Below are 17005 nucleotides of genomic sequence, written 5' to 3'. Positions count from 1 at the left end.
TGGCAGGAGATCCTATTGCGCTGTATGGGAGAGGGAATTGGACAGAGTGATACCCCCAGAGCCCTGGGACAGGAAATATATGCAGGGGCCAACACCATACTATGTCTGCGGCTAGCCGAAACACAAGCCAAGATACTGTCAAGATGGTATAGAACCCCCTCCTGCTTGCATCAGTTGGGCCCTGCTGTCTCGGGCTGTGTTAGAGATGTTGCGGAGTGGAGGGTACGCTATTGCATATTCTCTGGGGCTGTCCGGCAATACAAGACTATTGGCTGGAGGTTAGGTCCAAATTAAAAGACATAATTGGCGTAGAGATCCCAGGAGAACCCTTACTTTGCACCCTAGGCCATTATGATTCGATAAAACAGTCATGCACAACAGTGGAACTTAAGTAGGTGTCACGCTTGCTGCTGGTGGCCAAACTTTCAATTTTGCATCTGTGTAAGAGACCTGAACCGCCCTTAACCAGTTTGTGGCTGGACAATATTTTGAACACTTTAGCCATGGAAAAATTGACAGCTAATATGAGGGACTCTCTTTTTACTTGTATGGCTGTCTGGTGCCCATTTTGAACTTCATTCAGAGAGACTGGTCAACTATGGTTCATTTGTACTGTGAAATATGCTGTGGATTTGGATTATGATTCCCGAGAATACTTCCTGGGAGAGGGACCGTAGGGGCGTGGGGGGGAGAAGGATGAGAATTGATGCTTTGAAAAGTTTGTGTTGTATTTTGTTGATGAGCGCCGGCATGGTCCGGAGGTTGTTGAGAGCATCACAACACTTAATAAAATCTTGCCTTAAAAAAAAAAAAGCACTCTTCCATGGTTAGGCCACTTAGTGATGTAAATCTCTGAAGGAATGCAACACTGTCATAACACACTCCACTGTTTTCCATTGTGAATTCTAGATTTGCAGAATACCTATAGTAAGAACATTTGAGGCACTGGTTTGTTACTGAGCGTGTCCGTTCCAGGATCCAGTTAAAATATTGACGTTAAAAATATAGATGTAGAGCTATGGACCTGCAAAAATTAAGATCAAATGAAAGGTTGAATTCAATTTGGAGGGTGAGGATGACTTGGTCTGAGTGTAGGTGGGCCTCCGCCCCTCTTTCCCAAATTGCAAAATATGTGAGCAGGGAAAAACACTAGCTTGAGTAGATCTGAAAAGGGGTCATTTCTCCTCTGTGGAAGAGTTTGGGAACAATATACATGCATCGTGCTTGCAGATGTTTTGGGTGAGTTATGTTTGTAACGTGTACTGCAGGGTGTAAACGGGCTGCTTTATTTTAATGGGTTTAAGAAATCCTGAATTTATTTAACAATCTAAATGAAGAAAATATTAAGTGAATATTTTTGTAGTCTTTATTTTCATATAGAACATTTAGCCACATTCTTTTACCCCTTGTTTCAAATACATCAGTAATTAAGTATATATTTTAGCCATCATTCTCGGTTTCATTGTGAGTCTAGATTGCCACTGGGTGTGGGGAAAAATAGCTATGGTACATCAGCTTTTTGCAACCACAAAGAATTACAGTTTTGTGCAGTATGAGGAAATTGAGGAGCAAGACAGAAATTATGGTAACTCCTACAGGACAATTTTTCTCTTCACCATAACAGACTTCCCTACACCTTACAGTTTTCAAATAAATTGGACATTGATATTGGAAATACTTAACTTCTATGGCGCTTTCATTTAATATATCGAAAGGCCCTCTTTAATGTTTAAGGAGTAACAAAGCACCACAACTAATTTTGAGAACCCACCCTGAGTGAAGATGAAATCTATAATATGAAGAGAAGAATTTCTATTACATGAGTTACTATACCCTTGGTTAATAATGAGGTTGATGAGATGTTAGGACAGCATATAGTCTTGCTACTTGTAACATCATCTGATATTTTCGATGAATATTCTGTTATCACAATTAAACGCATAATTAAAACCATGTTTAATGTTGTGTCTGAAACTAGAAAGTCGAATAATCCAGTACTTCGATCTGTTATTTAATGTCTCTTGTATTTAATGATTTGATTTCAGAGAGAGCAGCCCTACTTTGAGCAGGTAGAGTGCAGTATTTTCTATTTGAAGCATGAGAAGCAATTGAAATTATTAATCCAATTAATTTTTAACATTTCCCCCTCCCTGGCTACTGCTGACACATTTTGGCTCCATCCAGCGGAACGAAGCAATGTTTTTAGAAATGTCATCCATGAGTTTGTTGTTCTCTCTCAATCCATTCTAATATTCCTAATCTAGTTAAACTGATAGATGTTGCTGATGTGCGTCCAAACTAAACAGAAGGCCAATTTATCTTGGTGTAGAGAACGGACAAGATTGGCAAATATTTATCAAAGCTTCCTTAATTGTTCATTTCTTTGGCCCTGTGTCATGTCTTTAGATTACAGCAAGTGCAGGTTTTCTTTTCCTGATGCAAGTCACAGTGTATGAATTTGCCTTTTGTTTATCATCTGGAAACCATTCATACAGTTTGAGTTCTGTGATGCATGCCTACTCTGCTAGTAAGTACAGTACATCAAAAGGTTTTATAAATTCTAAATCAGTGAGGTTTGATCTAAGCTGAACTCATAATCAAGCCATTGTCCCAGACCATCTTCCCCTTACAATCAGATTCTCTCTGATCAAATGCTAGCCATTCAAATATGTAAAACCTATCACAGACGGCCACCAGGGGGCGCACGGATGGAGGACGCAAGATAGAGCTCCTCCGTGTCTCTGAACCCTCAAATTGGCAAAGGTGCCCCCATTTGCCCCCATGTTGAGTAAACTGAAGTGCCCAACGTGACGATTAACCAGTGGAGCTGAGACAGCGAACATTCAGAAGAAATTGGTGTAGAAATCACTGAGATACACTGCCGAACTTGAGGCAGGCACGTGAACGTGAAAGCGAAGTGCGAAGCGAGGCCACACCCTAGAGGAAATTGCTGAAGTCAACAACGGACGGAATGGCCCACAAATTAAACCCCTGAGGCACAAATGGTGTAGCAGAACCAGCGAGACAGCAGTGACCCACCCCCAGTGAAGGCATTGACTCTGAAACCGAAGACTCCAGTGCCCTGGAACAGCCGAGACCACTCCCCATAAAGCGGGCCCCTGTCGCAGCTGTCTGATTGCTGAGCGCATAGCTCCAGCACATAAGAAGGTAGGCCCGGGACCTCAAAGAGCATTGAAGGCGCACCGGCGGCTGCACACTTAGCGGGAGGAGGAAGAACCCGAACGTAAGGGCAAAACAATTCAGAAGGCACCCAATAATTAGACACAAACCAGGGACAGTGAACACCTGTGCCTCCCGCCCTTCCCCCCAGACCTGTAGCACGCCACTGCCTCCCCGGGTCCACGCTGCAGCCCCCCTGCACACCGGGCTCCCGTGCGGTGCACATACCACCCATCAACCGAGAACTGTGAAATCATCATTGGGCGAAGTAAGTGGTGGAGCGCATAATCCAGCAAACACCACTTCCCAAATATTCCAAACACTGCGGCAACACCCCACTGGAGAAAGAGGTGCTCTGAACTGCACGGTAATAATAGCATGCAATACGACAGGGAGCGACACAATCGGGGACACAAACAGGCTAGGCCTGGCGGGCACCAGGTGCCGAAACAGAAGTCTTTTAAAAAGGAGTAACCACCCGCCAGCCTCACCTCACAATGAGGCAATAAACCTGATAGACAACATAGTCCTGAAGTCGCCGGGTGCAACAAGCTGTTGTTAGAGCCACCGCTTGGCGGTGATCGGGCACAGTGCCTATATTCACACTAATATGAGCATACCGTGTTGAAAGCACAGAACACCCCAACAAGCAACTTAGGCGATCCTTCAAATACAAGCAAGCATTACAAGGAAAGCCTCAGCGCACAACAAGAGGTGTGGGCCCAAGTCTGTAAGGCATGTGCCCGCCTTGAAGACCAGGCACACTCGCCCCACCGCAAAGCGCAAGAGAAAATTGACAACGAATAGGAGGCCTGATCCTGGCCGATACTGAAGTACAAAAGTATGCATGAAGAGATAAGGCCCTAAAAATAGGACACACGCATTGACAAACTCAACACACAACCGCCCAGGGGATCGAAGATGGCCGCCGGAGGGAAGCCACTGTGCTAGCAGTGCTTCCTTCTATCCCACCACCAAAAGGAGGATAAATAAGCAAAACGTCCCCTCCCCGTGTGCGTTTGCTCAGAGATCTTCCCCGATTGAGGTCCCGGTTGGTGTGGAAAAGGCAAAGCGCTCATACGGCGCCCCTCGAAGGGAGTGAGCCCACTGGCGGCAATAAGGAGGCTGGCGATGCAAGACGGGCTGGCAGTGGCAAAGTTCGACCCAGGCCAAGGTGTCGCCGGTGGAGAGAAGGGTGCAGACAGGCCCCCTGTTCCAAGTGCTAGGTGGCCAAAAAATAAATAAAAAAGGACTGGTGCTGCGTTGAAACGGCCCCAGGCAGGGCAGTGGAGGTGCGGGCGAGCTGTCCAGTAGAACGCTGGTACGAGGAAGAGCGAAGCCAGGACGGCCCTCCAGGGAGAGGAGCGTTCTAATCGACTGCTGACTGAAATAAATGTCACTGTTCCAAAGCAGGAGGTGGGAGTGGCGTGACAGCGGAGGGAGGAGCAGCTGAGAGCTAAAGAAGCAAAAATTCCCCTGCCCGCGCGCGTGCGCTCAGAGATCTTCTCCGCTTGAGGACCCGGTTGGTGTGAAGAAGGTGAAATGCTGAAACGGCACCCCCGGAGGGAGTGAGCCCGCTGGTGGCAATAAGGAGGCAGGCGTGGCAAGACGGGCTGGCAGAGGCGAAGCATGACCCCGGCCGAGGGCTCTCCGGTGGAGAGGAGGGTGCAGGCGAGTCCCCTGGATCCAGGCACTGGGTCACCACTAAAAATATCTCTGCTGCGTGGACACGCCCCCAGGTGGGACAGTGGAAGTGCGGCCGGCGGGTGAGCTGTCCTTTAGAAGCAGGTACGAGAAGAGTGAGGCCAGGATGGCTCGCCAGGGAAGAGGAGGGTTCTAACCGCCTTCTAAGCATAATCTTCCCATTGGAAACCAGTAGCTGGGGGCAGCGCGACAGCAGAGGGATGCGCAGCTGAGAGGCTTGTGAGCAGCAGCCACAAGCCGCAGGAGTACTGTGGTGGGAGCGCAGCGTGGAATCATTGAGACAGGGGAGAGACCTTATGGAGCAGCGCCTCCTGGCAAAGTGACTTGGCCTGCAGCGGCGTGGGAAGGAGCCCAGTTGAGTTTAGGGCCAGGGACAGCAAAACTGAGGACAGAGCAGTAATGTGGGGCCTAATCACCCAGTCCTACAAACCAACTGTTAAGCTAACAGTACATCCACCCTCCCCTCCAGGAGTAGTCTTTCAGCTAAGGAACCTTAGGGGAGAATCCTAAAAGGGACCCTGAGGAGTCAGCAGGAGCTTGCCACCGGGGCGCCCAGCACGGCGGTGGCGAAGGATGGAGGTACCCCCAGGTCTAAATAGACCCAGCCCATGCAGTGCGCAAGAAGGGGGGCAGGAGGGGTATTCGGGGGTCATAAGGGTGAGCTGCTGGCTGGAGGTAGATACCTCCCACTCAAGAGATCCACAGGTAACATCGCCCCTACGGGCCTGAGAGCAGCGCCCCAGAACACCCCACCCCCCCCCAGGAGCGAAGGGGAAAAAGAAATGAACACTGACCCACAAAGAGCTGCCATTTGCAAGGAACAGGAGGCCCGCACAAGGGGCACCCAAGAGACAAAGGGGAAGTCTCAAGAAGCGGGATACCCTGACTTAAAGCGCCCTATACAAGACCCCAATCCTGCACCAGGAACACAGAGTGGTAGAGGATAGTCCTCAAGGAAGCCACCAAGTGGAATAGGCTTGGAGAAGAGCGGGCAACCAGACTAAACCCGACACCCCCAGACCCACCCCCTCTCCCCAAGGAGCATCCACAGATCAGTCCATGAAGCAAACACTGTAAACTGCACCCGACACAACAGGATAAGTGATAGGCCCAATTCGCGGAGGGTGCATAACAGCTGCCAAAAAGGCCATCCACGAAGCAAAATGTCAAAAAACAGAGGGAAGAACCCCTCGACCCAGGCAAAAGGTGACAGGAAATGCTCAGAAGGAGTGCTCCAGAAATTATGGAGGCAAGAGGAAGGGGCCCAGTCATACAGCCGGAAAGGGGGGGGTGGGAACAAAGAGGAATTCCCCCCCTTCCAAGATGAAAACCAGGAGGATAGAATTGTCACCAAAAAACTCCTGGAAGAATGCTTTCAAAGCTTTGGCGACAGGATGGCTAACGTAATGCAAATCCAGCTCGACAAAATGAAGGAGGATCTGACTGGGGCACTTCAGGAGGTAAAGAAAGACATACAGGTTCTCGAAGCAAGAAACGGCACTGCAAGAACTGGCCGATGATGCACACAAGGCTCACGACCTGAGGGAAAACCTTGCCAGGGCCACCCATAACTTAGAAATTCAGACAGAGCACCTCGAAAACAGGTCAAGAAGGGCGAACATAAGGGTAAAATCAATCCCTGAGATGGTGGGGGACGCAGACCTCCTGCGCACAGTGAAAATAATATTTGCTTCCTTGGCGGACGTTCCAAAACCCAAAGATGTCCTTGTGGACAGGGTACACAGAGTGGGGCCTAAAAGGAATGAGCCAGGTGCCAGGCCAAGGGATGGGCTAGTGGCTTTGCACGAATGCACACAAAAGGAGAAGATTCTGTGGGTTGCAAGGCGCTCAGACAATCTGAACTTCAATGGGTCCTCTATCCAGCTTTACCAAGACCTTTCCCAAATCACCCTCACCAAGAGAAGGCAGATGCGCCCGATAACACAGGAAGTACAGAAAAGAGGCATCGGATATAAATGGACCTTCCCGTTCTGCCTCATGTTCGAATTGGACAAAATACAGAGAAGGATCCCCACCTTGGAAGAGGGGGCAAATATCCTCGAGATAGAGGCGGACCAATCTTGGAATGGGACGCAAGATAAGGGCAATTGTAGCCCAAAAAGGAAGACGTGGGAGTGGTCGACGCAGGAATCAAGGAGGAAGGCAAGGAGGATGAGTCCTTTGGGCCCGAACCCTCAAATCATTGCACCATCGCAGGAAGCAGAGGCCCAGGGCAAATCTCCTAACTAAAGGACACGCCATGCCCTAGGGGCCACAGTAGGAACACCCAGGGAGGGGAAATCCAAAATAAGCTTGAAGAGGTGTGAGGAGGGGCGGGGATTGCCAAAAGGGTCAGGGTAGGCCCACCAGAGGGACCACTGGGGGTGGAATGGTTCACCACACCCGAGGAAGAAGTTCGGGGGGGGCTATAGGCCGGTGGTGCCAACCCGGTGATGGGGGGAGAAGGAGGGGCGAGGGACAGATTAGGGTTGGGGGTGCTAGGACTGGGAAGGAAGCAACAGGCCTCAGTCGTCTGGGGCCAAGTGGAATCACTGGTACCTAAGGGCTATGGACAGGGCACTAAAGATTATGTCCCTAAACATCAAGGGACTGAACTCGCCGATAAAGAAGCAAGAATCTTCCTAGCTAGGGAGAAACCAGACATAATAGCTCTACAGGAGACACACATTCAGGAAAAAGATAGACCGAGGTTGAGATTAAAAGGGTTCAATCGTATACAGCGATCTAACAACCCCAGGAAGAAGGGGGGAACTCTTCTAGCCCTGAACAGCCGCCTAGAACCGAACAACACAGGGGCATCCAGGGATACCACAGGCAGATTTTTAGCATTAATCAAGGTGGCAGGGAGACAATAACAGTCGCAACTATCTACGCGCCAAACACAGGGCAAGACCACTTCATATAAAAAATGCTACATAAGCTAGAGGGGGTTGCCATGGGCAATATAATATTCACAGGGGATTTCAACCTGGCTTGGGACCCAGCAAGGGACAGGAGTGCTAGAATCTTCCATAACCAAACCAAACCATCGAAGGAGCTTCAGGGCAGAATGGACAACCTCTCACTGGTGGACACATGGAGGGAAAAGAGGGGGGACGCCAGGGGACACACCTTTTACTCCCATGCACATAGGTTGGCCCCTTTCTAGGTAGGATTTCGGGGGTGGAGGTGGGAGCAATCGCAATCTCAGATCATGCACCGATCAAGGTGCACTTACACAACCGTCACAGCAGCGGGGCTGTGGAGATGGAGGTACCCGGCACACATTTTCAAGGACAAGACATTGAAGGGGGAACTGCGTGAGGAGATAGCGTAATACTTCCAGACGAATGACACACAGGGGGGTGGACCCGCGTATAGTATGGGATGCCTTTAAGGCCCCCATTAGAGGGAAGATAATTGTTATAAAGGCGAGAAGGGACAGGGAGGTCAGGAAGAACGAGGACAACCTGGAAGCTAGATTGAAGATACTAACACAGGAAATGGTGAGCAGGCCCTCAGGGGAGACCAGAAGGGAGTATAGGGCGGTTAAGGGCAAATTGGAGACAATATATTCGACTAGAGCAGAGAGGGCCCTTACACACCTTAAACAGAGGTACTACTTTCAGGCTAACAGAGCGGATAGGCTACTGGTGAGGTTGTAAAGGAAAGAGGAAAAAGATAAAACGATCTATAAAAATCAGGAAGGCGGGGGGGGGGGAAAGGTCAAACCTCCAGGCGATCAAAAAGGAATTTGCAAGGTATTATGGGGAGGTTTATCGATTGGAGTGCCCGGATGAGAAGGCCCAAGCTGATTATCTAGAGGACTGTAAGTTACCAGGGATAACTGTGACAGAGCGGGAGGACTTAGAAAATGAGTTATCCAGAGAAGAAGTAATCTGGGCTATCGCGGCATGTCCATCCAATAAAGCCCCGGGTCCTGACGGCTATGCCTCAGAATTCTATAAGTCATTTAAATATGTTCTAGCCCCGTGCATGGCAGCCCTGTTTAACGGTTTCGGGGTAGGGGGAGGAATAACACGATCAATGGAGGAGGCAAAAGTGGTACTACTCCCCAAGCAGGGGAAGGATCCCATGACATACAGCGCATACAGACCGATTTCTCTAATAAACTTGGACGCAAAGATTTACACTAAGGTCCTGGTTAGCAGACTAGTTCCCCTTCTCCTGGACCTAGTGGAAGCTGACCAGTCCGGCTTCATACTGGGCAGTCAAACACATAACACTAGGAGAATTGCCCACATAGTTCAGAAGATTAACAAATCCCAAGGCAATAGTGGTCGCGTTGGACGCTGAAAAAGCTTTCGACAGGGTGGAATGGGGGTTCCTTTTCTCTACAATGCGTAATATGGGATCCCGGGAATCGTTCATGTCTAAAATAGAAGCTAACTACCGCAACTCTATACTACGCTTAATGATCAATGGAGAGGCATCAGTGGCAGTATCTAGAGGCACGAAACAGGGCAGCCCCCTGTCATCGTTACTATACGTTATTTACCTAGAACTGCTCCTGAGCAAAATTATATCCTCCCAAGTAATCAAAGGGGTGCCCTTTGGGGGAAGGACCCATAAAGTAGCTGCATTTGCAGACAATATTCTGCTCGCCCTTACTAACCCCGAGGAGTTTCTTGAGGCATTATACAGAACCATGGTGGGATTTGGGCAGATGGCAGGGCTAAAAATCAACAAGAGCAAGTCTGAAGTGCTGTGCCTGCAAATGTCCCCAGGAAAGGAAAGGGAGTTGAAGGGCGATTCAGCGTTCTCATGGGCCCCGAACAGGAAAAGGTATTTGGGAATCTATAGAACTAAATCCATAGATCGATTATTTGAGGCCAATTACCCGCCCCCCCACTGGAAAAGATCAAGGGAATGCTTCAAGGATGGGGTCCGTTAACCGTATCATGGATGGGCAGGATTAACGCCATCAAAATGGCCATTCTGCTGAAATAACTGTATGCGTTTATGGCAATCCGAGCCAAGGTTCCGGCTCCTTTCTTCAGAAAGCTACACAAATACACTCGAGGCTTTATTTGGGAAAATAAGAAATTGAAAATAGCTCGCAAACTGATGCAACAGCCCAGGCATAGGGGACGAATGGGGGAGCCCGACTCGATAACTTATTACCGAGCAGCACAGATCAGGTTTTTAAGGGACTGGACGAAGGATGACCGGGGGAAGATATGGAGGGAGATGGATAGGGCGGTAGTGCGTTCTGACCTGGAGAAACTGTTGTGGCTTCCTCGAGAAGATAGACCTCGCAACATGTATTGCAGCGGCATTGAAGCACTGGTAGGATACACCTGGGATGAAGCAGTAAAGGGATCCAAAATCGCCACCTTCTGATCTCCACTCACGCTGATCTTCTCAAACCCACAATTCACGTCGGGGCGGGGGGAACAACTCAGACTTTGACGCTTGGCTCGAAGGGGGATGTAGGGTGCTGAGGGACCTCCATGAAGGGGGGAGATGAAATCCTTTGCCCAATGCAAGAGTGACTTCGGGGTGGGAGAAAAGGAGCATTTCTGCTCCACACAACTGAGGCACTACTTCAAAATAAAAGGGGCAGCAACAAGGTATCTGACTCCATTCGAGAAATACGTAACAATTAATTCAGGGGATCCTGGGGTCACATATGGTGGCAACGCCCAAAAATAGCATCTTTCTGGCTGGGGATGATTCCAGAAGCGATCAAAGACACAATGGGTCTGGACGAAGGGGCTAACACAGTTTATTATGGGCATGGATGTTTATTATGGGCATGGATGGAAACCTGGATAAGCTGCCCACAAAAACCCAACGGAAGTAATGTGATTCTAGTGATGGCAGGGCATTGTTGGTGGCCCGCAAATGGAAAGCTAAGGACGCACCCTCGGAGCATGAGTGGTAGGGAGAATTTGGACACTAGCAGCCCTGGAGAAGGTGACGTACTCATTAAAGGGAGAACACCAGAATGCTCTTACGGACTGGGACTTGGTCCTACAATTTCTCAAGAAGGACTCCAGGAGAGCCTGGTGCCCACAGAAAATGACGCTCCTGGGACTAGGATAGTTCTTGTCCCGGATAAAGGCAGGGGGTGGGGTGGCGACAGATGGGAGGAGAAATGGGGGGGAGGCCATCGCGGTGTGGTCTCTAAGCTGACAAGTTGCAAGGTGAGCCAATAGAAACAGCGAGTCAAGAGGAGGTATGACGGTGAATACATTACGGACAAGAACATAGATGGGAAGAACTCTGACCTAGAGGAAGGGAGAGGGGGGTAGAGGGGAAGTTGGGGGGGATTGTTCTTTTGTTTCAACACAAACTGTTTAAAGAAATTCCAATAAAAAAGTACATGGCAAAAAAAACACAACCGCCCAGCACAGTGACACATTTCTGCTAGACAAGTAAAGGCACACTGAGGAAGTGAGGTGAAACCAGGCCACGAACCACAAAGTCCTTCAATACTCTGGCCCGCAAAGTTCACGACAGGATGACGACCCTGTGCTGGAAGAAATAGAATCTGTTGAGCTAATGAGGGAGCAGGGTTAGCGTCAGCAGTTCACTAAGGGTGTCATAGGTGCATGGCCCCCGAGTAGCGGCGTGTGCCCACCTATCATAAACATTCAGAACCAAACACATTTCCCCCGAGACGATCAGCTATGCGACCCCCTCATTTAAAGATTTCCCGCACAATGATCAGATCATGAAACACCTTTTCGAGGATGACTGAATAGATGTTAAAAAGATTGAAAGACTCCACAGGGCTGTGAGGACCGGCCGGAGGCCCTAGATCGGTCTTAGTACAATTCCACAATTACCCTGATAGACTCAGAATCCTTAAAAAGGCCAAAACAAAAGGAGCACTGATGCTGGGCACAACACACATTGCCATATTCCAGGATCTGTCATCCCTCGCTAAGAGACGACTGTGCCTGCCACTAACCAAATGCTACATATGGGGCTACCCGTTCTAAATCGCATTCGAACTAGGACAGAAATGCAAGCTTGTAACAGAAACGGAGATCAACACCATAAGGGAATTAACAGGCAGCGGAGAACACAATCCTGAAAGTCAAACAGAAGATCGTGAAGGCACAGGAGGGCGAATAAAAGGACCAAACAAGAGCAGGATACCAGGATCGAGGACATTCATGAAGCTCAACGCAACCTCACCAAACGCATCGTGAAGAACACTGCAGAACCACAGATACATTGGCACTGAGAGGCACTCCCATAAATGAACGTCATCAAATTCAATGGTGCAGAGCAAAGAGATGTCCTACGGACCAATGAAACACAAATCGTTGAAGGGCCTTGCAAGAGGCCCACGAGACCATTGATAACCTGGTAAAGTTGAGAAATGTTACAAAATGTTAGAACTGTTTTAGTTGTTAAAGGTACACTTAAAGAGGGACTTCGGGGGCACCCGATATGGTGGTGCAAAGTCCAGGGGTCCGGGACAAGGACCTCACTGGTGGCTCTGACTCGCCTGGTAACGACTGGGAGAGACCGGGCGCCTCAAAGGGAGGGAAATACGGGAGGAAAAAGGGGGAGGAAGGATGGAGGTTAAAGAGGAGAGAGGGAGGGTGGCGGTGGGATTCTAGGGAACATTTTACAGGGCAAAAGGCTCAAGAAATGTCACTTATCATAAACGAACACACAACACCTAAGGGACTAATCCAGCACACAGAGATGGGCGAAAATCATAAGCACCACAGATGGCGACATTAAAGGGGTCACACGTAGGCAGCAGACTCCGAATATGCACACTAAATGTCAAGGGCCTAAATTCCCCCACAAAAAGATCCCTAGTTGCCAGGGAAGTCAAGCGATCAGGAACTGATATCCTGTTACTACAGGAGACCAGATACCAAAAAGGACAAGAGCGCAGAATACCAAGTGACCTCATTGGAAATACATATTGGAGCTCTGGGATCTTAAAGAAGGCAGGGGTGGGCATCTTAATACGGAAAGGGATACGCATGGAGGTCACCAAAACATGGGAAGACACTGAAGGGAGAGCACTATTGATATCAGGCCAAATCCAAAACACAAAGATCACCTTTGCAACAATCTACACACCTAACCAAGGTCAGAAGAGATTATTGCAGAGATCAGCACATAGAAAATAATAGGGGAGGCACAGGGACACCTTATACTCTGAGGGGACGTTAATACTTGGATGTACGTAACCTTGGATAGACAGACCAGGGATGACGTGAACCATGAACCTCAATGGGGAGTAGAATTCAACACAGCTATGTAATTACATGGTCTATGGGATGTTTGGAGGTTTCTTAACCCGCAGGAAAAGGGCTTCACATTCTACTCTACCCCGCATGGCAACCTCACCAGAATTGATTACGTATACATTTTAAGAGAACTGCTAGCAGTATTAGGGGACTCGCACATTCACACGATTTCGTGGTCAGACCACGACATGGTATCAACTGACATACTCAGGGACGGTCTATGCCTCGGGAATTCGAAATGGCGGTGCAATGATTTGCCATGGAGGAACCCGATCTTTAGAGAGGAAATGGAAAATTAAATTAGACAATTATTTGCTAACGACACAGGGGAGGTGAAAAAGAAAAAGGGAACAGTATGGGACGCGGCCAAGGCCACTTGGAGGGGTATCCTCATAAAGGAAGGCACCCGGAAGAAAAGAGAACGCACTTGCATAGAAAAAAGATTAAGACGCGAAATAGAAACAGCTGAGAGACTCACACAATCATCCAACGGACATATGCAGAAACATCTCATGGAAGCTAGAGACCTCAGGGAGGAACTGAAACTACTAGAGGAGGGGAAAATAGCCCAGAGCTTGCAGTTCCTAAAACAAAAATGTTACGAAAAAGGGGACAAGGCTGATTCCCTTCTGGCGGCACGACTACGTAAGCAACGAGCCGAGAGATGGGCCAATGAAATAGAGGCATCCGACAGTAACATTACAGATACAGCAGAAGGTGTGCAGGAGGCATTTGCCTCCTTTTACGAATTCTTATACAGCAGGGCGGGAACTGCATCTGCGGGAGCCATAGATAAATACCTTAGAGAAACTCGCTTTCCCTCACTATCAAAACCAGAGGCTGAGGCCCTCGAAGCCCTGATTACAGGAGATGAAATAAAGAAATCCATTGGGCGCCTCAATTTGGGTAAAGCACCCAGTGAAGCTGGTTTCACCCGGGGTTTCTTCTAAACGTTTTCACTGATCCTAACCCCTTTCCTTACGACATTCTTCAGTGATATAATAGAGACAGGAAAGGCACCTGACTCATTCGCTCACGACCTCCTTACAGTGATACCCAAAGAAGGTAGAGACCCCAAATGTTGTGGCTCTTACCGCCCAATATCACTTCTTAACATCGATAATAAGATATATGCCAGGGTCATAGCAGCCAGATTGGAGAGTCACCTAGCAAAACTGGTACACTCAGACCAGGTGGGATTTGTACTCGGATGCCAAGGAGCGCATACAATGAGAAAGACACTCCACTTGGTACATGAAGCCCAGGGAATGCAGGGAGACCCCACCCTCCTTTCGATAGACGCAGAAAAGGCATTTGATAGAGTAGCATGGGACTTCTTAGATGGGGTCCTCTTAAAGAGAAATCTTTATCCTGCATAGCGTTATACATATCCCCGAAGACATGCATAGCAGTAAATGGGAGCTACTCACGTTGGTTCAGCCTAGGAAAGAGGGACCAGGCAGGGGTGCCCACTGTCCTCGCTACTCTTTGTCTTTTCACTAGAACCACTCGCTCAAAGATTACGACAGGATCAGAGAGTGGAGGGAATCACGGTAAGGGGCACGATGTACAAATTAGGACTTTACGCGGATGACATGTTGCTTCATGTGACTAACCCCGGAACATCAATACCAGCAGCGATCGAGGTAATTGAAACATATGGTCAATTGGCAGAGCTCAAAATAAACCCTGGGAAGCCGGTTCTCCTCCCAGTAGACAAAAGCAGGGAGGGAGATGTGGGGATTCACACCCATGGACATGAAAATTAGTCTGGTGACATTACGATACCTGGGCACCAATGTCACCAGAGAACTTAGTTATATGAGGCAAATTCCCCCCCCCCCCTGATGACAGTGATAGAAAAAGATCTGACATGATGGAATCGGCTCACGCTCTCCTGGATGGGGCGTCTCAACGCCATCAAAATGGTAATACTAACAAAAATCATTTATCTGTTCCAAATGCTCCCCATACAAATACCTGATGACTACTTTGTAAAAACAAATGCCACCTTACTGCGCTTTTTCTGGCATGGTAAGAAACCTAGAGTCCCCTACCTACTGTTACACCTCAATAAAGATAATGGAGGGATGGGGCTCCCAGACATACGCCTATACTATGAAGCCACCCAACTGAGAATACTGATCCCACACCTTAGACAGCGAAAGGACCTACAGTGGGTAAGCCTAGATAATCAAAATCTTTATCCTGCAACCGTGGGGGAATGGCTATGGGTACCCAGGCCAAAACTTCTCAGAAGAATACGGGAACACCCAATTCTGGGAACCTTGTGGAGCATTTGTCGACAGAGAACAGGGATGTGAAATGTGTCACGATATGGCCATCCCCCCTGGGACAGCTATGGGTACCAGCAATAAGAGATGCCATCCCAGACCCGCAGAGGTTTCTTGTATTGTTACAATACAAGAACTTGAAGAAGCACGTGGGCTTGGACCACTTCCAGTTTTTCTATACTTACAATTGAAGGTTGTCATGACGAGGGAAATCTGGAAAGATAAATTGCAAAAAGAACTCACTCCCTTCGAGAAGATACTGGATACTGGCACAGGTTTAAGTGGTTTGATAGGTGCATTATATAGAGCCCTGGTAGAAATTAAGAAATCCCTTTCTGAAAAGCTAAAAGAAAAGTGGGAAGTCAATTAGGGGAGGGAACTGTCCCCGCAGACCTGGTTTCAAATATGCAGGAGAACCTCGCGGACATTGTTAGGGAGAATTCTCTTCTAAGGCTAATTTCCCTTACCTATAGAGTCCCCCATCAGCTTTGCTGAATTCAAAGGGTTTATTATTTTCTCCTGCTAAGAGTGAGACTCTTTTTCCCACTCTTAGACAGATTGCTGGTGTGTGTTTTAGGCTATCTTGTGTGCTTATGGTCTATGGGGTTTTTCTCACCCTCATAGGAATCATCTTTTTAACATGTGTGTTACACAGCACCCTCAGTACAGTAACACAGGGGTGTCATAGTGACCCCCAAACATAGACTCCATACCCTGGGACGGACTACTGTCTCCCAGGGCATGTAAAGTCCCCATTGACTTTACTAATCAATAATTATGATCTAAACCAGTACAACACATCTTACTATGGAAGTACTGGAAAGGGTTAATAGTTTTCCCTAGTGTTAATTTTCGAGATGGTACCGTCCAGTCCCTAACTCCAAAGTTTCTGGCTGGTGGCAGTGGTCATTTTCCCATCGTTCGAGGCTACCACTTTTACTTACAGCCTCTAACATACCGCCGGTTTATTTTAATATTAACTTTACTCCGGTAGGTTTTTATTGCCAGAACTTTAATAATAGTTCTTTCTTGTGTCTTTCTCTGAAATCCTAACCCAGGTCAGGGATCCTTTGTTCGTCCTTTTAGCGGGCTTCTGCATAGAACCCCTCCTTTCGGCGCCACTGAGTCTGTGGTAGACAGGATGTGTGGGAGGGGGAATAGGCACCCTGGACCTGATGGGCTGGGGGGTTATCCCGCCAGGATAGCCTCCTCACTGTGTGAGTGACAGCTAGGCTGTATGAATGGGGGTCTTGCTGCATAAAAGCAGGGCCATGAGGACTGGATGACAAGACATCGCCACTAGAACTAAGAAGCCGAAGAGGAGAGAAGCCAAAGACATCTGCAACGACTGAACCACCGGTGAAGCCCTGCTGCAGATCCTCACCACTTTTCTCCAATGACTTGAAAAGATGTTCACCTGCAAGAGTCTTCTTCCCTTGAGCTGGTGGGGTCAACCAGTTCGCCAATTGCCTTCCAGGACCTGCCTTGGTCGAATTGCCAGTGGCAAGCACTAGGAGACCGGATAGCCAGGCACCTGTCCACCCCAACCGCGATTTAAAGGAGAATACCTTTTTATTC

General features: G+C 48.4%; 1 protein-coding gene across 1 annotated transcript in view; it reads left to right on the top strand.

Annotated features, from left to right (window-relative positions):
- Nucleotides 1-17005, top strand: part of ACACB (acetyl-CoA carboxylase beta) — a 3851763-nt gene that overhangs the window by 1991038 nt on the left and 1843720 nt on the right. The window contains exon 29 of the mRNA XM_069619430.1: nt 2046-2069. Within this exon, the coding sequence (XP_069475531.1) occupies nt 2046-2069 (24 nt within the window). The remainder of the gene's footprint in view (nt 1-2045; nt 2070-17005) is intronic.

The sequence above is a fragment of the Ambystoma mexicanum genome, chromosome 10 (genome assembly GCF_040938575.1).
Source record: "Ambystoma mexicanum isolate Mex_15411 chromosome 10, UKY_AmexF1_1, whole genome shotgun sequence".
NCBI classification, from domain to species: domain Eukaryota; kingdom Metazoa; phylum Chordata; class Amphibia; order Caudata; family Ambystomatidae; genus Ambystoma; species Ambystoma mexicanum.
The sequence above is the reverse complement of the archived record's forward strand: the minus strand, read 5'-3'. Positions and strand labels throughout refer to the sequence as shown.